The 19884-nt window shown below is 51.7% G+C and overlaps 1 protein-coding gene and 1 long non-coding RNA gene across 6 annotated transcripts in view; one reads left to right on the forward strand and one right to left on the reverse strand.

Moving 5' to 3' along the window:
- Positions 1-2267: 2267 nt before the first annotated feature.
- Positions 2268-19884, reverse strand: part of ANO10 (anoctamin 10) — a 229148-nt gene continuing 211531 nt past the window's right edge. For all 5 annotated transcript variants that reach the window (XM_070776189.1, XM_070776191.1, XM_070776190.1 and 2 more), the window contains one exon: positions 2268-2579. In XM_070776189.1, coding sequence (XP_070632290.1) covers positions 2511-2579 — 69 coding nt within the window. In that variant the 3' untranslated portion in view covers positions 2268-2510. The remainder of the gene's footprint in view (positions 2580-19884) is intronic.
- Positions 4277-11113, forward strand: LOC109576093 (uncharacterized). The gene is made up of 3 exons (XR_011562957.1): positions 4277-4568; positions 4706-7041; positions 7459-11113. It is a non-coding gene; the product is annotated as an uncharacterized lncRNA (long non-coding RNA).

Consider the following 19884-nt stretch of genomic DNA (forward strand, 5'->3'; position numbering starts at 1 on the left):
AGGGACTGGGCCACTGCCTGCCTCCCACCCCATCCAGGCCTGACCATGGAGAGCATAGGGGCGCCCATAGCGGGGGTGTTGGCCCAGCCCCCGCCCAGGGGCCCCAGCGGATGTCAGTGGCACAGAACTGAGTGTGCTGCTGCTGGCGTGAGAGGGGACAGCTGGGCTGAGCAGTGAGTCTGGCCAGGGCCCACTGGCAGTGTGTAGATTTGGTGAGTCTGGATCTCATGCCTGAGGGAGGCAGAGTGGGGAGGGTGGTAGTTGGGAGAGGTTGCGGTGGGCTCTGCCTGGTCTCCCAGGGGCCTCTGTGCGGCTGCACATGCCTCGTTTGGCTCGGACCCTCCCAGCAGGGCGTGGACGGCATCACCTCCATGTCCGGGCTCCTCCCCGGGGACCTGCCCATGCAGAGCCGTCTGGTGACCTGGCTCGGGTCCGGAGACCCCAGGTCACCACCGCGTGGACAAGGCCTCGCATGCCCTCTGAGAATCGAGGGGGCTGTGCACACGGGAGGCTCTGGTTCCCATCCGCCTGCTCCCTGCTTGGTCCGGACACACTGTTGTGTCTCCTCCTGGCACCGTTTCTTTCTACACCTTTTCTTCCGTGGGCTCAGGCTCCACCTCTGGGGGTCTTCTCTGTTTCAGGTGGGCGATGCCTCAGCTCCTGTCAGCCCTGTGGGAAGAGGCGGGCTAGGAGAAGCGGGAGGAGGCTCTCACCAATGGGTGTCGGGGAGAACCGGTGGGGGAAGGGGGACAACCTGTGGGTCACCACGGGGCTGGAAGCAGCAGAGCCGGGTGGGAGCATGAGGACCCCGGGGCTAGCGGGGCGGGGGCTGGATCTGAGCCTGGGTGGGGCCACATGGGTAGAGGATGGGAGGAGACAGTGACCTCAGGGGCTGAGGGTCCAGCCGCTTCATGCACGTGAGCCCAGTGTGCTGCGGGACAGCGTCACCGGGTCCGTCTCGGGTCAGTTACGGTGACAAGACCATAACTCGTGAGGGACACCGTGGTTTGTTCCAGCCCTGCTCCCGGGCACCTGCCAGGAGCCAGACGCCACCCTCTCTGGGCACAGGCCACACAGACGAGTTCCAGGGGCCTGGCAGGCCCATGCGGATCCGCTTCCTGCCAGCCCCTGTGGACACCACCGAGCGGCTCCCACATCCGTCCTTCTGCAGCCCAGGAACGGGCCCCAGTGGAGGTAGGTCCGCTTCCCGGGTCCCCTGCTGCCCGAGCAGGACTGCCTTAGTGCTGGCTGAGTAATGGGGCTCTTCCAGGTCAGGCTGAGGACGGGCAGGGCGGGCTTCTGGGAAGGACAGTCATGCGCGCAGGGAGCCTGGGTCCGCGCTGATGCAGGGCGGGCGGGGGGGCCGCCAGGAACAGCTGGGAGCTTGTGGGTGGGAGATGAGCCCATGGGGTCCACGCCCGGAACCCACTGCCGCACCCCCCCACCTCCCGCCAACTGTGCTCGTGTGACTGTCCCCAAAGCATACTCTGGGGGAGACGGAGTCGGGTCCAAGGACCCACCTGAACTTCCTCCTTTACCAGGAAACACGGGTGCCCTGGGTGGGACTGGAGCCCATTGGAGTGGAAGCTACCAGTCCCTGGTGTTCTGAGCCAGGAGCATGTTCTAAAAGAAGTATCCACCAGGGAGTACTTGTGCCGTGGAGGGGGCTGAGACCAGGGTGGGCAGGGCAAGGCTGACCATAGGTGTCCACACTGGTAGAATGTGGGCTGGCAGAACCCTTAGAACAACCACACGTGGCAGACAGGAGAGTCAGGCTTCCGTGTGAAGTGGGTCTGCTGTGGCCAACCCGCCTTGATGAGAAGGAGGGGATCAAGGGGCCGGGCCCAGAACGAGGGAGACTGGTTGAGACCGCCCACCCTCCCCGTCTTCCCCTGACCGGCTGCAGCGCCCGCAGCTTCCCACAGGAAGGTCCCGCTGGCCATGACTCCCGGCTCTGCGGGCCCCGTGGGGCAGGGCTGGCTGGGCCCTGGGGTGGTTTGAGCAGCCGTTGGTGGGAAAGGAGACCAGGCCGGGTGTCCCAGGAGGGCTGGGGGCTGCTGCGCCTGTGAGCGCCGCAGCCCCTTGGGCATGGACAGGGGACCCCTGCCCCCAAGCAGGTGTGTCCCAAGCACCCGGGGGCTTCCGCAGGCTCTAGGAGGGGCCCGGCCCCCAGGTAGGCCCGGCCCTTGGCTCCCCTCAGGGCCCCCCATTCCATGACTGGGCCCATAGCAGAGGGGCCGCTCTGTCTACACACAGGGAAGGAGACATCAGATGTGCACGTGGCCTTTAATAGCTCGGTGGGCGCTGTTTCCGTCGATGAAGGGTTTGTGAACTTATTGCAGGACAGAGCCAGGAGTGTGGAAACCACCCGTCACCCATCGGCCAACCGTCACCGTGAGGGTGGCATGGGGAGCTGGTGGTCGGTCCATATGAGAGGCTCCGGAGCGAGGTCAGGCGGCTGGAGTTGGTGTGGAGCTCGGGCAGGAGCCTGGAAGCGGGTTGGCCCACCCTCAGGGCGCCTTCTCCTTCCCGCCTTCCCTGCATTCCTCTCTCAGGTTCTCGGCGGTGAGCTTCATTTGCTGTTGAGAGAACACGGGATGCGCTGAGCCACACGAGCCTGGGTGGAGGCACCTCAGGGGTGCCCCCCCGACACACACACTGTGGGAGACGCCTAGCGTGGCTCATTGAGGTCCGGGGACATGCACTTGGAACCAAGGAGCCGGGGTCACTGATGCGGCCCAAGGCTGCCCATGAGTCTGGAGCCTGTTTCTGACCCAGAGGAGTGGGAAGCGGTAGGTTTGGATGGAATGTGCTGTGTGCGCCCAGCTCGGTGGGGGTTTACAGAAGCTGAAGTGAGAAGCAGCTGGCACCTCTTCCTCCCTGGACGTCCAGGAGAAGGCGGGGAACCACAGGGCTGGGGACTGCAGCCTGATGTGGGGCCAAGTCCTTGCTCTGCCCCTGCACACCGAGTGACCTCGGAAGTGTGGCCGCTGAGCCTTATGTCACACCCTTTCCGTGGGTGAGAGGTGCATACCCTGCAGGCTGATGCTGGGGTTACCGCCCCTGAAGTCCCTGGCCCAGAGCAGAGGCCCCAGAAGAGCGGACGTCTCACCAGCCCTCTGCCCCAACAGCCACATCCAGGAGCATCAGGGAAATCCTGTGAAGGCTCAGAGGAAGGGGCCTGCACCCAGGACCACGGCCTGTGAGGAGGGAGCGCTCCGGCTCCAGTCCTGGGGCCCGGCCCGGACACCGTTGCCATGGGTACTGGGAAACGTGAGTACAGCTCTGCACTGTTGACTGAATCAATTACACCTTTGGAATTTGACTTCACGTGCGCGCGCGCACACACACACACAGATTTTTGATAACAGCTATTTACTTATAGAGAAAACAACTCTGAGCACAAACATGGCTGGAGCCGGCTTCCTGGCTGGCCTCCTGGGAGCCCTGAGTGCCACACGGCTGGACAGGACACACACTCCCTCCGCTTTTGGGGAGGAGACCCCTCTGCAGACTGTAAGTCAGAGTCTGTGCCTCCTGCTCCGCTCTGAAGGCCGCTCTAGATCTCCAGTAACTCAGGAGGCCCCCTTCACTCCGGACAGTCCTCATCTCTCTCGCCCTGGGTTTAGGGGACCTTTTCAAACGTCTTCTCATGAGAGAGAAAAAGGAGCTGGGGACAGAATTTGACGAGTAGCCATCAGAAATTAAACTCTAAACTGATGAGGATAAAATGTTCCCTGGTTTCTCACAGAATCATACAGCCAGGAGTCCTCCTCCATATGGGAAGGGAAATCATAATGAGGTTTTTTTTTTTTTTTAGGTCTTTATTGAGTTTGTTACAATATTGCTTCTGTTTCTATGTTGTGGTTTTTTGGCCAAAAGGCATGTGACCTTAGCTCCCTGACCAGGGATTGAACCTGCGTGCCCTGCACTGGAAAGCGAAGTCTTAACCACTGGACCACCAGGGAAATATCCACAATGGGTTTTGATCAAATGAATTTTGATTGAAAGGCGCCTCTGAGGTTCAGACAGCCTCGAGGTGCAGACAGCCTCCCGATCTGTTTGTGTGGCTGTGGATAGGCCCTCTCCCCTGAACGACCCTGCTCCAAGTGCCCTAATTCTGGAGCTGACTCTCTTTTCAGGTCCAAAGCCTGGGAGGAGACTCTGAACCCACTGGCTGGATGACTCCCACCTGCAGTGCCGGCCCCACTGAGGGCAGCTCCTAAGGGCAGGGGTCTGCACTGGACTGCGTGGCTGGAATCAAAGGTAGGGACTCTCCATCCCCTCGGCCTCTGGGTTGGGCCAACCCTCCCCTGATCCCCACTTCCCACCCCGGGTCCTGTAGGGCTCCATCTGTCTCGTGGAGCTTTGTGATCCCCAAAGGCCACATCGCCCACAGTGGGTGAGGAGCTGGGGCTCAACAAGGTCTTCCCCTTGTCTTCCACACCCCCAGCTGGCTATGCTGAGCAGAGAACAGGACCAGACCCTAAGACCCTAAAAAAAAACCTAAGAGGGAACAAACTGCCACAGCCCGCCTGCCTGAGGTGAAGAGTTAAACCGCATGTGAGGTCAGTGAGCGACGCACCAACCTTTCCGGCACAATCGGGGCAGGTCTCCACGGCTGCTGCCTGAGAGATGGGGTTGGAGGCCATCTGGCCTTGAGACGGCTCCCCTGGGTCACCCAGTTGCTTTCCACTGCTCACAGGTCTGCATCCCCTCACAGTGTGCGGTCATGGAACTCGTAATGAAACTGCCCACATCCTCCTCGCCTTCCAGTGAAATGGGGGCTTTAGCAGAACTAACTCGAGAAGCATAAAAGTTCTGAAGGAACCTTGATGATGATTTGGTACTCTGGTCCCTGGACCTTGTTAAACGCAGACTCTTGGTCCCTCCCTGAGATGTTAAGATGCCATCATGCTGGTATGTGGAGGGAGCCGGAACTCTCTTGAACTTTTACCAGGCCCTCCAAGTCCCTCCATGGACAAACTGAGGCCTGGCAGTCTGATTTGTGGTCTGCCTTCTTTTACCAGAAAGCAAACTGGGTCACTGGGCAGGTCCAGACCACAGTCTGTGCTGAGGGTGCTGGGGTGGACCCCAGGCTGCCTCCCGCAGCTCAGCTCTTTGGTGAGGGCGCTTCAGCTGCACTGCTGAAGAGGGTGGAGTGGGAAGGAGCAATCTCATTCCCTTAAAAAAACAAAGTAGCTGGCTTCTCTGGGGACTTTAGAATCAAAACCTTTAAAAATGTAAGCACGATAATAATGCTGACTTCTTTCCCATTAAGGGGAATCAGAATGAAGAGCAAACGAAATTTTCCTTAACTCATGAGTCATTAAAACACTCATGTTCCAAATTATTCTTTAAAAAGCACAGACTGATTTTTGGTATCATTATTAACAATGATTATATAGGCAGACCTTTTACTGTGCTTACCAGTATTTTTTTTTTTTATAAACTAAAGGTTTGTGGGCAGTCCTGTGTTGAATGAACAATTCTATTGGTGGCATTTTGAACAGCATTATTTTTAAGGTTATGTACAATGTTTGTTAAAACATAATGCAATTACACACTTAATAGACTATACTACAGTATAAACATAATTTTTATATACAGGAGAAAAAGAAAAATTCACATCTTGCTTTACTGTAGTGGTCTGGAACCAAACCCACAGTATCTCAGAGGTCTGCCTCTTAACAGGAACCAACTCGCTAAGTGTGTTGGCCAAATGTGCAGCTTAACCTGAGACAAGGTAAGCGACAGGATCCCTCTTCCCTGCAGAGAAGTAGAGAAGTGCTGTCTGAGACCTGCACCGCTCCGCACGTCCACAGACATGGCCTTCCCCTCCCAGACTCGTGGCCTCGCTGAGCCCGCAGTCACTCTCGGGACCCTTCTCTTCACCCGACTCAGGAGGTCAGCTGACGACACCCTACCCAGTTTCCAGTTTGCTGGCAGCTGCTGTTACCCCTTCCCCCAGAAGGACCCTGCGCGTTCCTCTCCCCCGTATGCTGCAGGCTGTCTCAGGGCAGAGCGCCACCCTTACTTCCCCTCCATTCTGATTTAATGGAAGGCTCCCCTGGGTGATTTTCTCGTGCAGCTGGGGTGGAGAAGCACTACCCGGAAGGAAGCCACTGTGGCAGTTAAGGTGGGCGGGGGGGGGGTGACGCGGGCAGAAGGGGACCAGGGCCTCCGTTGCCCACAGCTCTGCCCGTGCTTGCCATCCAGCCCGGCAACCACGCGCCTGTCTTCTCTGCCCGCGTCACTAGCTTGAGATCATGTAGTTAGAGTCAGGGCAGACTAAGCAAGGGTCTGCCATTCCTTGAAAAGAGGAAAGTAGAGAGCAGGCCTTCTGACTTGCACCGCGTTTTCACAAAGGTGAGCTTTGTCTGAGATACCTAGAGGGAAGTCCCTCCAGCGAACAGCAGCTCCCCGCGCCCCCCGCCAGCTCTCTCTCAGTCTTTCCCGCTCAGCCCCAAACTCGGAGGTCATCACAGATGGCTCCCTGCCCCTCCCTGTCAGGTCCTGTGGCCTCCGCCTGCCAAGCACACCACCTCCTCCCACCTTAGGACTGTTGCCCCTCCTGCCCTGAAACTACCTCCTAGAATCCCCCACCCATCTCCAAAGGCAGCCCGAGTCGTGTTTAGAACAGGGGACCAGAAACATGTCACTCGAGGGCTTCCCGAAGACTCAGGGCTAAGGCTCAAGTCCCCCTTCTCTCTCTCACCCTGCAGCCTTGGCTGTGCTCCCCAAGCACCAGGTCCTTTGCCGTCTGCCTCATCTGCCCTGCTGCTGAGCTTTGCCCCTCAGCCTGGCTCCTCCCGGAACACTCAGCCCAGAGGATGCGTCTCCATCATGTCTCTCTCCTGGACTCTACTCGGGCTGTCGGGCTCTCTGCGGAATGTCCAGCTCTCCTCTCCTGACCCCATCCCGGGGCCTCCAGCAGCTGCACCCCCGGTTGGTGCTCCGTAACTACCTGTGGGGGGCCCCCAGCACATTTCCAGCAGCAGCCCGAGAGAGGACAGCTAAGCCGCTGCGAGAACAGCACAGGTGAGTGAGACACACCCACCTTCCTTAAGTTAGCATCATTTTCTGAACCCAGCCACATGTCTGGGACCAGTGAGCACACGCCGTAATACGAGCTGCACTTCAAGTGCCAGGGCTTCTGAGTCTAGATGGTGACCTGGCCTGGTAACAGTGCAGACCTGGGTCCAGCCCCTCAGGCCTTCAGGGCTGGCTCTGGTGAAGGGAAGGGGGTCTGCAGGTAGAGCTGGGGGAGGAGGAGGATGGAAAGACGCCCGATATCAGCTGGGTCCCTGCTGGAAACCAAGAAGGTCCAAACCCAGCTCCCCCACCCCGTGAGGTGTGGTGGCCACAAGTTCAGTAACTGCATGAGCCGACCCTGGGAACATAAGTGTCAGTTTGACTTAAAAAAGAAAACTAATGTCTACTTATATCTTTTGGAAGGAGGCGACTGAAGTGGTGAAGTAGAAGAACGCAGAGTCCACTCCACCCACAAATACATCAAAACTACACTTAAAACTGGAACAATTTTCACAGAACACCAGCCGAGAGCAGCTGGGTATCTCAAATACCCAGCGCTGAAAGAAAGACCCCCACGTAATCTGCTAAGACTAGAGGAAAAAAACGGGGCAGGGAGAATCCAGGTGGGGCCTGTGCCCCAAGGGAGGGAGCTGCGACAGAGGACAGGTTTCCGCACCTGGGGAACCTCCTGTGCCAGGACAGAGGGGAGGCTGCAGGGGCCTGGACTTTGCCCACGAGGACAGTGCACTGGCCACCAGCAGAAAGAGGAGCCGAAACTGACAGCAGCCACATTCTCATGCTTCCCAGCCCGAGACATGCGCCTGCTGTTAACATATGTGCCTGGTACTGAAACTCGGGCTTTGGCGGAAGGAGGAGACTTGGTTTGGTGGTGTGGTCCAGGGCAGACCCTGGAAGCCTCATTCTCAGGGTGCTCACAGTGTGGCAGAGCTCTCACGGGCTGCAGGGTCTCACACCGTGTGAGTATGCGCATGCCCAAGGCAGGTGGAGCTGATGCAAGACCTCTTGCAGTGAAGACAGGTCAGTTTTGTGGCTGTGCATCCTGGGTGGCGGGCAGCGTCTCAGAGTTGCCTGTCCCAGCAGGAGTGCTCCAGTCCCACCTCCCTCTCACTGCAGCTTAGATCCGGGTCTGGGGGCTTCTACTCCCAACAACTGGGCAGCAACCCCTACCCCAAACAGGGCCGTGACTGGCACCGAGCAAAGAGGTGGCTGTGACCATCACAGCACCAAGCACACCCCACCCTCAAGGGGACAGTGGCCAGCACAGCCTGAGCCAAAGACATGGCTGGTGTCCACAACAAATACAGTCCTTGAACCAGAAATACTAGAGTGACATAGTTCTACAGAGGGGTGTTCCCACATAAAAGTCTTTCAGGACCATAGTACATCACAGTTTCTCCTAAGTTTATAGAGAAAAAGAAATACATATAAAATGAAAAAGTAGAGGAACTACTCCTAGAGGATCCCCTGAAAGAGCAAACAGACCCTTCCAGTCTAGCAGGCCCCAAGTTCCAGAGGAGGCATAAAAACGCTGAAGTAATTAAGAAGGCTATCAATAGAAATGCAGATCCCTGTAACAAGGAACTGGAAACCATAAGGAAGAGCCAGTCAAAATCAGACAACTCAATTACCAAGGTTAAAAACCAGCAAACTAAGCAATTCAGAAGAACCAATAAGACATCACCCAATCAGAACAGCAGACAGAAAGAAGAAAAAAATGAAAGAAACATATTAGGTATATAAGATAATACTAAACCATGCCAGCCTATGCATTACAGGAATTTCAGGAGGGGGAGAAAGGGAAAAGTGGATCAAAAATGTATATGAAGAAATTACGGCTCAAAAGTTCCCAAACCTGAAGAAGGAAAAAGGTATCCAGGTGAAAGAAATAATGTCCCAAACAGGATGAATCCACACCAAGACGTGTCATAATTAAAATGCCAAAAGTTAAACAGGATTCTAAAGGCAGCAAGAGAAAAAGTCAGTTACAAGGGAACCCCCCTAAGGCTACCAGCTGATTTCTCTGCAGAAGCGCTGAATGTGTCTTACCGCTCTCTGGCCTACAAAGTCCTAAAGGGGAAAAATCTGCAACCGAGGACAATATTCAGAAAGATTATCATTTAGAATAGGAGGAGATGGGAAGAATTTCTCAGATAAGCAAAAACTGAAAGAATACAGCAATATTAAGCCTATCCTAAAGGAAATACTGAAAGGCATTCTCTAAACAGAAAAAAGGAAGAACCTATAGGAAAGGGAAAGTCACATTAGGAAAGGCAGAGACATAAAAGGATTGAAGATCGATTAAATAAGCCAGCACATAATCATTTTCACACACAAAAAATCAACCATAAGATGTAATTTTGTGATTTTTTGTGATTCATCAGAATCACAAAATGTGGAGGAGAGGAGTAGGAAAATGTACATCTTTTAGAATGTATAGCAAAGAGTGCACGACTATCAGTCTAAACCAAGCAGATATAATAATTAAAATAATAATAATAAACTTGAAATAATTAATAAATTTGAAAACCACGGTAACCACAAATCAAAAACATACAGTAGACTCACAAGTATCATTAAAAACTCAAGCGTAATACAAAAGAAAATTATCAAGCCACAAAAGGAAGAAAAGAACAAAGAAGAAATTTAAAATGTCAGTAAATACAGACCCATCAATAAATAGTCTTACATGTCAGTGGGCTAAATGCTTTGATCAAAAGACACAGAGTGACGGACTGAATAATAAAACAAGAACCCACCACATGCTGCCTGCAGGAGACCCACTTTAGAACGAAAGACACAGAGATTAAAAGTGAGGGTGTCTTCTTCAGAGAAATGTCTATTTTGGCCCATTTTTTTCATTGGGTTGTTTGGTTTTTTTGATACTGAGTTGCATGAGCTGTTTGTATATTTTGGATATTAATCCTTGTTGGTTGCTTCATTTGCAAATATTTCTCCAAAGAAGACAGACATGGCCAATAAACACATGAAAAGATGCTCAGCATTACTAATTGTTAGAGAAATGCAAATCAAAACTACAGTGAAGTATCACCTCACACCAGTCAGAATGGCCATCATAAAAAAAAAATCTACAAACAAGAAATGCTGGAGAGGATATGGAGAAAAGGAAACCCTCCTTCACCGTTTGTACCAATCTACATTCCTACTACCACTACATAGAACAGTATGGAAGTTCCTCAAACTAAAAATAGAACTACCAATTGACCCAGAAGTCCTGCCCCCCGGGCATATACCTGGAAAAACCATAATTCAAAAAGATACACCCCAATGTTCATTACAGCACATCTTAAAATAGCCAGGACATGGAAGCAACCTAAATGTCCATCTACAGGGGTGGATAAAGATGTGGTACATATACACAACAGAATAGTACTCAGCCTTAAAAGGAACAAAACAGTGCCATTTGCAGAGATGTAGATACACGTAGAGACTGTCACACAGAATGAAGTAAGTCAGAAATAGATTCCATATTATACAACTTTTTTCTATGTGGAATCCAGAAAAACTGTACAGATGAACCTATCTGCAAAGCAGAAACAGACAGATGCAGAGAACAAACTTACAGATTCTAAGGGGATGGAGTGGCATGAACTGTGAGACTGGCGTTGACTTAAACACACTACTGTGTATAAAGGAGATAACTAATGAGAACCTGCTGCATACCACAGGAAACTATATTCAATAATGTCCTGTGATGAACCATAGTGGAAAAGAACACGAAAAAGAATATATATACACACATAACTGAATCACTCTGCTGTACACCAGGAACATTGTAAATTAACTATACTTCAATAACATACAAAACAAAACATGGTTACCGAAGGGTAAGGCGGGTGAGATGGATAAATTCAGAGTATGGGATTAATAGATACACATCACTATATATAAAAAAGATGACAAGAATTACTGTATGGGACAGGGAACTACATTCAATATCTTGCAATAACCTATAATGGAAAAGAATCTGTAGCTGTACACTTGAAACTAACACAATATTCTAAATCAACTGTAGTGTAATAAAATTTTTAAAAAGTCATATTTTGAGCCTGTGTTCTCTGCATATTTGAATTTCAGAGCAAAATTCCCAGGACCTGAAGCCATTTCAAATGAAAACCTCACAGATAACATCTTCCAGTTGAGAGCGAGGGGCCCACAGAGGCCCGAGGCCTGGTTCTCAGCCGCCCTGGGTGTGTGCTGCGCTGACGCTGCTGGAGCCAGGAACCCGAGCCGCACGTGTTATAAGCCACAGCCGATCAGAGCTGTTCATCATCCTAGACCTGCCAGGGCTACGGGCCTCAGGGTTCCACAGGCGGCGGCAAGCCACGGGTTGCTAAGATGGCAAAGCGCAACCAGGGAGAGTCTGCCTCACCTCCCTGGGTTTGGGAAACGTTAGGGAAAATGAAAAGCGCTCATCAGAGCTGCTCTCTGCCGGTGTCCTTTCCCACTCCACCAATATTTTCTTCAAGTCAAGTGATCCTTACCGCTTACCCAAAATCCGTATGAAATCACGAAGTGAGAGTCTTAACAGACACCTCCGTGGGCGCCCTGGGCCTCCGCGTAGGGCAAACACACTCTGTATAGACTGTCTCCCGCAGGCAGTGAGCTCAGGCAGAGTCCAAGTCCTCGTGCATCACACATGCTCCTCTGTGCCAGCTTCAAGGGCATCTCGGCTACTGACCTCCCCGCTCCTCCCCATTTCCTCCATTTCTCACTGTGCTTCTGTGTCAAAACCTCTTTTTTCCTCCTGCTTTGCTGACATAACTTTTAATGTCTGTTACATTCTGTCACCTACTTGTAACTTAATTAACAGTGACCAACACTGGCCACTTGATGCGAACAGCCGACTTAGTGGAAAAGACCCTGAAACTGGGAAAAGATTGAGGGCAAAAGGAAGAGCGCAGCAGAGGATGAGATGGTTGGATGGCATCACTGACTCAATGGACGTGAGTCTGAGCGAACTCCGGGAGACAGTGAAGGGCAGGGAGGCCTGGTGTGCTGCAGTCCATGGGGTGGCAGAGTCAGACTGAGTGACTGAACAACAAACAACACTTAGGTTACACAGCAGGTGCTGATGTTTTCTCCAAGTTAAGTGATCCTTAACACATCCAAAAATCCACACGAAATCACTAAGTGAGAAATCTTAACAGACACCTCCGTGGGCACCTGGGCCCCAGCGTAGGGTGAACACTCTGTATAGACTGTTTTCCGTGGGCAGTGGGGCTCAGGCTTACTTACATTACATACAACGTGCATATACTATGTGTTCCTCGTAACTGCCCTCTGAGAGGCACACCGTTATCAACATTTTAAACATGAGACACAGCGAAGTTAAAATCCTGCCCGAGCTTGCACAGTTCAGAGGGGGTCTGCGCCCAGTCCTTCTGGCTCCAGAGCCCGTGCTGCTAGCCTGAGCTGCCCGGCTCCTGCTTGATAGCATGCCAGCTCTGGGCTGCTTTTGGACCACCTATAACATCACCCCACTATCCACTGGGTTCGCCCAAGCTGTGAGATTCGGATTCCAACGATTCACACTTCCATCCTGTGAAAGTTTGCTTGTATTTGGAAATGCTAGGTGAGGCTGAAGTTTTGTCCTGTCCCACCTGGCCCAGATCTTTTTCTGCTTTGGCTAAATCTCTCTAAACCAAGGGAGTCCAGTTCTAGAACACACCTTGGTTACCCTACCCTGACCTTTAAGCACAAATTGAATCAAGATTTTAAAAGTTGCTTAAAATTCTGGGAAGTTTGAGAGTTAATAAAAAGCACAGAAATCCATTTGAGTATGTTTCAAAGAAAGGCTTCTAAGGTGAGGCGAAGTCCCTCAGTCGTGTCCGACTCTTTGTGACCCCCATGGACTGTAGCCTACCAGGCTCCTCCCTCCATGGGATTCTCTAGGCAAAGGTACTGGAGTGGGTTGCCATTTCCTTCTCAAGGGGATCTTCCCGATCCAGGGATCGAACCCGGGTCTCCTGCATTCCAGGCAGATGCTTTAACCTCTGAGTCTCCAGGGTCAGAGGTTAAAGGCTTCTAAAGGGCACAAGAACAAGAAAGTGTGGAAAATGTGGGGAAGTTAGTTGGCAAAGCACAAGCACTTGAGTTGCTAAAACTTGGAAAAGAAAACTAGTGATGGGCAAACTGCTTGAGGGAGCACCTCCAACGGAGGGAGCATCCCCAACGGAGGGAAACATAAAGAACGGGCAAACCTAAAACCGGCAACAAAGTGCCACTTACTCAGCACCTGCTGCGGGGAGTCAAACTGTTCAGGAATCATCCGGGCACAGGAAAGGTTAAGATAAACCATGTCTCCTTTGCTGGATAATGAGAAAAGCGATAACAGATGCTTAAAAGGCCGCCGAGTCGAATGGATGTAATGTGGACATGCCCAGACATGAGAGTGGAGAATAAGAGCTCTGGGCTCTGGCGGGACTCGGGGACATGCACCAAGGGGACAGCAGAGCGATGGCGCGAGGCCAGCTTAGGTGGACCATGCCTTAGCCCTGGCCACTCGGGCCCAGGGCAGTGGGCCCCACCGTGTGGGGTAAGGTCAGAACGCAGATGGCGTCTATAAGAGAGGAAGGTATCAAAACAAAAAGAACCGGTGTCCGTAAGATCAAAAACAAGCCATGACTAATCATGAGGAAATAATATACATAAAAACCATGATGAATACTTCTGGAACATCGCATCATGTAATGTGCATCGTGGCCGTATCAGAGGCAAGAGTGACGTCACAGGGATGGCCCAAAATGCCAGGACACAGAAGACAAAGGCGACGCCAATTCTGCGGAAGAAGGGAAAAGAGCATTTGTGTTTTGGCAAGTAATGATGTAAAACTAGTACAGTGACTCCCAAATCAGAGGACTAATGAGCAAGACTCTTGTAAAAAATGGAGTTCCTTTTTTAAAGGCAGCACTCACTGTAGTAACTAGATCCCTGGGTGTGATGTTATCCTGCAAACTGAAGTGCAGGAGGAAATCATTCAGGCCCTGCTACAACACGATCCTGGGCTGTTTATCAGAAGAGAGAGGTCACCAGTCTGATCTGTTACCACCAGCCCACAACACCAACACTTCCACAATGCTGCCAGGACACTAACCCAGTTGTCCGGGCCATCCAGGTGACCCAGAGCATCTGGTCTGCAGGAGGCACTTCCTGGTCAAGACGTGCACAGGAAGTAGCTGCCTCTTGATCTGGATACAGGCCTGGGAGGAAGGGTGTGCCCTTCCTGTCTGGAAGCCTGGGGGCAGACGATGGACAGGGGGCTCTCCTCCTGCAGCACGAGTTTGTTGAGGTCAGGAACCCCCTGTGGAGTTCACAGGTCACTCAGGTTCCTGGGGACACGAAACCCAAGGAGTCTGGAACCAGCCAAGGCAGTGGCATGATCTCTCAGTCCTCATCTTTAATGGGCAGTAACACCCCCAGGCTCAGAGTTCAGGCTGGGGGGCAAGGCATGGATGGGGGAGGACACAGGGGTAACAGCACCCGCCCACAAGGGGCCGCTCCAAAGAAGCCTCCCTGTCCACCGGCTCCTTCCGTGAGTCCCGAGTCTCATGAGATGCGACTCGGGGATGGGTCTTCACTGTGGCATGAAGGGAAGACCCAGAGTTGAGAAAACAAAAGGCTGAAGTAAACAGTCCACTAAATGACATGTAGGAGACCTGCCACTGCTCACACCAAGGCTTCAACCAAGAATTTTAAAAAATTTAAGCATTTTTCCTAAATATCAAGGGGGAATAGCGCTCCATCTAAGGAAACACGACTGGTCGCCACCAGGAGAGAGTGAGTGGCTGCCTCTGCGCCCGCGGCAGCCGCGCCCCTTTCTGGCCCCATCCCCACTGCAGATGCTCCTCCCCCGTCACAGGCATGACTTCAGGCCACAAGGCGTCAGAGCACCAGTCACCCATGGCAGCGTCCCTGGCACTGCTGGGTTTTCTCCCATCTACATGGGTGTGACCCTTTGATCAACACAACATATATATCCTCCATTCCTGTCATCGTAATATCTAAAAGTCAACATGATGAGTAAACGAAGGCCGTGATCACCATGTTGACTCTGATTTTATTGGCTCCACCCCCAGGGTTAGGAATGGCCAGCTGGGTGCCTGTGATGCGTGGCGCTGCCTTCTGAAGCGCCTGGGTCAAGGTGGGGCCAGAAATGGCGGATGCTTGATCTCTTTCCGCAAGAAAAACACCCCCTATTGAGCAGACACGTAAGCCTTCATTCTCTTGACTTCCTTTTCCCCAAAACGGCTAATTCCCACCTCTAAGCCTCGTGAACAAGGACGAGGCCCCATGTTGCCTCTACCTCTTCATTTCACTTGAATTCCCCATCACCTGCATCCCTTGGGGGGCAGGGGATGGCAGAAGGTACTAGAACTGACGGCACTGGCCCAGCCCGGCCCCCAGTGCTCTGTCCCCTAGAGCTGCAGTGACACACTGCCGTGACATCGTCCTGAGAACCCACAGCACCCAACCGCAGGGGACACGTCTGTGGCTTCCCACTTCCTCTTTCGTACTGATGCCCAGAACTGACCTTTCTTAGAGGAACCAGCTTAACAGTGTGTGTACACGGCAGAAACACCTGCCTTGGGACACAGCGCAGCTTTGCTCATGAAGAAATGACTTCTGCACAGACCTGTACTCCAGGTGTTTGAGAGCAAAGAGAACCCAAGACCCCAGTGTGATCAGAGCATCCAGTCCATGTGGTCAGTGCTCTCTTTAGTGCGACCTTTGGAAAAAAAGAGATCACGGTCCTCTCTGAGATTAATCTGTCAGCCAGCACAAGCCTGCTTATGCCTCGGACTTTGGTTCTGACAAAAGTTCTAACCAAAAATCTCGTGGTCTGGAGTAGATCAGAACTCAGTCTCCTCACTTTGTCATTTAGAAACATGAGTTGCTACATACATGTTGAATTAAACATGTCTTCACCTATTCAGTTCGTCCTCTACCATTGTCACTGTTTTCTTGTGTGAAGCCAAGAGCAGAGAGCATAAGAGAGAAGCTATTTGCTAACAGGGACTCCCCTGGTAGGAGTCATAAAATACAGATGATTTCTGCCTGTTACCCTGAACGACCTGCAAGTCATTTTGTTAAGACAGGATCAGTGTTTTAGGAGCACTTGGCCAGGTTTGGGTGGAGTGATATCTGTTGTCTCCAGCAAAGCCCACGGCTGATTCGCAGGTAAGTCATGCGGCTCTAGAAGAGGCAGTCAAACCAGTGTTTCTGTAAGCTGTTTGGACATTCAGAACAAACCAGCTTGCACCAAACAGTCATGCAGTTGTTCAGGTTGTGGGCATATATGTTTCTTACCCTTTGAACCAAGCATTCCAGGTAAGTACGTGGCAAGCCACGCAGATAAATGCTCTTATTCATATAGGCTTAATTAGACGGGCATGAAATGACTGGAAGGGAAGAGGATAACATCCATAATGACTAATAAGCTTGGGGTCAAGGCCTCAGCATTCCTGTTTTCAGAAAGGAACTGGTATCAGTAGGAAGGCTTCCCCTGGTGGGCTAGAAAGTTAGTGACGCCCTGGGTACACACATGGCCACGTGTCCTGAGCTGGGAGGAAGTGATGGCGACCACAAGAGGAAAGCACGTGCTGAAAGGAAATGGAACAAAACCAACAGCAGGTGAGTCGGGGCCCAGAGGCCTCAACCCAAGGAGACGATAGCTCTTCTCAAACATGCTGCATACTCAAGCTCGCTCCACGGCGCCGGAGCCCCGCCCTCCAGGGACTGCTCCTCACCCTCCAGGAAGCCGAGTCCCACTGACCCACCGACGCTCTCCAACCCGGCTTGGCATGCTCCGTGCTGGGAAGAACTTGCAGCTCCGGGAAGAGGGTAGGAGACCCCTGGGCTTCCGACCAGGCTGACACATTGGACTGGCCCTTGAACCCGCCTCTTGGGTCTTCTCTCCGGGTCCTCTAGTCCCCTCCTTCTCCCCCGCCCTCAACACCAAGGACAGGGCAGCAGGCCGTGCTCGGCTCTCACCTCTGAGACTAGCACCTGGCTGCTGGTGGCCAGTCTCCAGGTCCCACCGCATTACAGGAGCTTGTGAGTTCCTGCTGCTCTTCAAAGACACACAAGTGTTGCCCCTTCCACAAAGCCCCCTGGCTGCCAATGGAAGGTGCTGGCCCGCACCCTGTGCTCCTGCTTCACCGTGCCTGGGCGCAGAGGCAGCCCCAGACGGCAGGCTCCCAGGCAGGGTCCCCTGCAAGGGGGGTGATCAAGATGTGTCCCTATCTGTGGCTGAGCCCGAGGGGCAGATGGAGCAGACGCACAATTCTGTGCTGAGACCAATGGTGCCTGCCCTTCATGGTGACCACAAACGCCTCCCGGGGCACACTTTTCTTCCCGAGGCTTCAGCATCAGAATCCCTGTGCCTTCAAAGGGCCATTTCTATAGCTCAGGGAGAGCTGAAGCTCTGGTGAGGGGATGAACAGCTTGTGGATGACCTCCTTTAGCACAGAAGCAGAAGCCCACTTACAACCACAGAGATTTGATAGCAGCTTTGGAGCAAAGTGTGGTGGGTTCTCAGGCAGTGAGACCCAAACCTTGATGGTCAGTCATCATCAGTCTGTACCTGATGATCTTTCATAAAATGAGTTCTCACTTGCAGTGTTCATCTAGAAGGTTTGGGAATTTCTTTTTACAAACTCTAAAATTTGCTGTTATTTCAAACTGACAGAAAAAATTGCAAGCAGACTAAAGAGATCTTAAATAAAATACCCTTACTCGGATTTACCAACTAGTTCCGCTTTGCACTCTATCATTTATATTACTTTTCTTAACCATTTGAGAGTAAGTTGTAGACAACACACCCCTTGCCCCTAGGCACATCCATACATATTTCCTAAAAACAAAGCCTTTTTCTTACGTAGTACAGGAGAATGTTCCCTGATGATTTTGAAGGGTGAGGTGATGGTTATTTCCTATTTTATCAAACTTCCCAGATGTTATCAAGTTGACAGAACTCAGAAAGTGTAAAAACAGCTGGGAGTCCCTAAAGCATCACCGTAGGATGATGAGACAGCAGCTGGCTCTTCTGAGGAAAAGCAGGCAGTGATGCCCGCATACTTCCCTCACGTTCATGGCAGATGCGATTTTGATGAGCTGGGGTACAACAGGACCATGTCAACAAGTGTTCCACTGAGCCGGATCGACGGTCGGCAGGCCCCTGTGACAGCCCCTGCCGGTGCAAACCCCTCCCTCGGAGTGTCGGCTGGACCCAGGACTCGCCTGTAGACCACCGAGCACAGCACGGTGAGGGGACGTCATTCCAGAGATGAGACTGCAGAGACGCTGCGCTTCCGTCCTGGGGGCCCCTCTCTCACTCACTGGCTCTGATGGGAGCCGGCGGCCGGGTATGCGCAGCCCCGTGGAGGGGCCCACACATGAGGGATGATGTCCCGGCCCTGAGGCCGGGAGCCTGGGAGGGGACCCCCGCTCCAGTCAGCCGTGAGACACCTGCAGGCCTGGCCGACTCCTTGATTACAGCCTCGAGAGGCACCCTGGTGAGCCTGTGCAGACACACGGACACTGTGAGGGGGCCAGCGTCTGTTTTGGGGTCACTTGCTATCCAGCAATAGATGCAGGGGATGGTCATGATGGAATATCACCAAATCTCATCTGAAGTAAAAATACGCTTGACTTCATGAAGCTCCGGTCGGTGGTGTAATCAAAGGTCCAGGGGTCCTGGCCACAGAGGAGGGAGGCGGTCACTTCACTCTCTCCTCTTCTGATTACTCAACCTCTCTCTCAAATGAATCCTTCTGAATAACTTTTAAGTTTATTTTTAAAATACAAAAGTAGATAAAAACCTGCTGTATAACACAGGAAACTCTACTCAATACTCAGTAATGACCCATATGGGAAAAGAATCTAAAAAATAGAGTGGATATATGTATAACTGACTCACTTCTGTACACCTGAAACCAAGACAACACTGTTGAATGCTACACTCCAATAAAATTAAAAAAAAAACAAACAAAAAAACATAGAGTAAAAGGGCCAGAAGAAGAGGTAGGATGATTTGCTTATTTTGGTAACAGTTATAGATGCATAACTGTTAGTATTGGTTTGTTTTTTTCTCTGTATCTTGCTAAGTAATAAAAAAAAAAATGTTGGCCTGATTAATCATAAAAAAATACATGTGCATAGTTTAAAATACTCAGCATTAAAGAAAAAATACTGTGAAAAAAATTCACCCCATCTTGTGCCCCAGTCCCTCACCTTAGAGGCAATTTCTTATTAATTGCCAATTTCATGATCATTCTTCCAAAAGATCCCCACCCCAGAAAAAAAAAATATGTCAGCATATGTTACTTTTGAAATATGTATCTTCTTGTTTTTAATACAAAGTGCAGCATAAAATACCCTATTTTGCATTTTGCAAAATAAATCTTGGGATGGCCTGGTAACAGGAGTTGCAGAAAGTTCTTATTCTTTTGACTATCTGCAAGAACTCTAGTGTATGGACAGGACAATTCACTTAACCAGTCTCCCCAAACCAGGATATTTAGGTTACAGCTGTGTGGGTGTCCTTATGAACATATGCACATAGCGTCAGTCGTGTCCAACTCTGCGGCCTCGTGGACTGTAGACCTGCAGGCTCCTCTGTCCATGGGATTCTCCAGGCAAGAATACTGGAGTGGGTTGCCATGCCCTTCTGCAATATGCATATATCTGGGACATAAATCCCTAGAAGTCTTCTCAGGTTACTAAACACCCTAGTTTCTCTCATTAAACAAAGCTCTCCCCTTCACCTCATATCCAAATGCTGACATTGTAGTTAGTGTCCCCCTTTTC

Source organism: Bos indicus, chromosome 22, assembly GCF_029378745.1.
Source record: "Bos indicus isolate NIAB-ARS_2022 breed Sahiwal x Tharparkar chromosome 22, NIAB-ARS_B.indTharparkar_mat_pri_1.0, whole genome shotgun sequence".
Lineage (NCBI taxonomy): Eukaryota > Metazoa > Chordata > Mammalia > Artiodactyla > Bovidae > Bos > Bos indicus.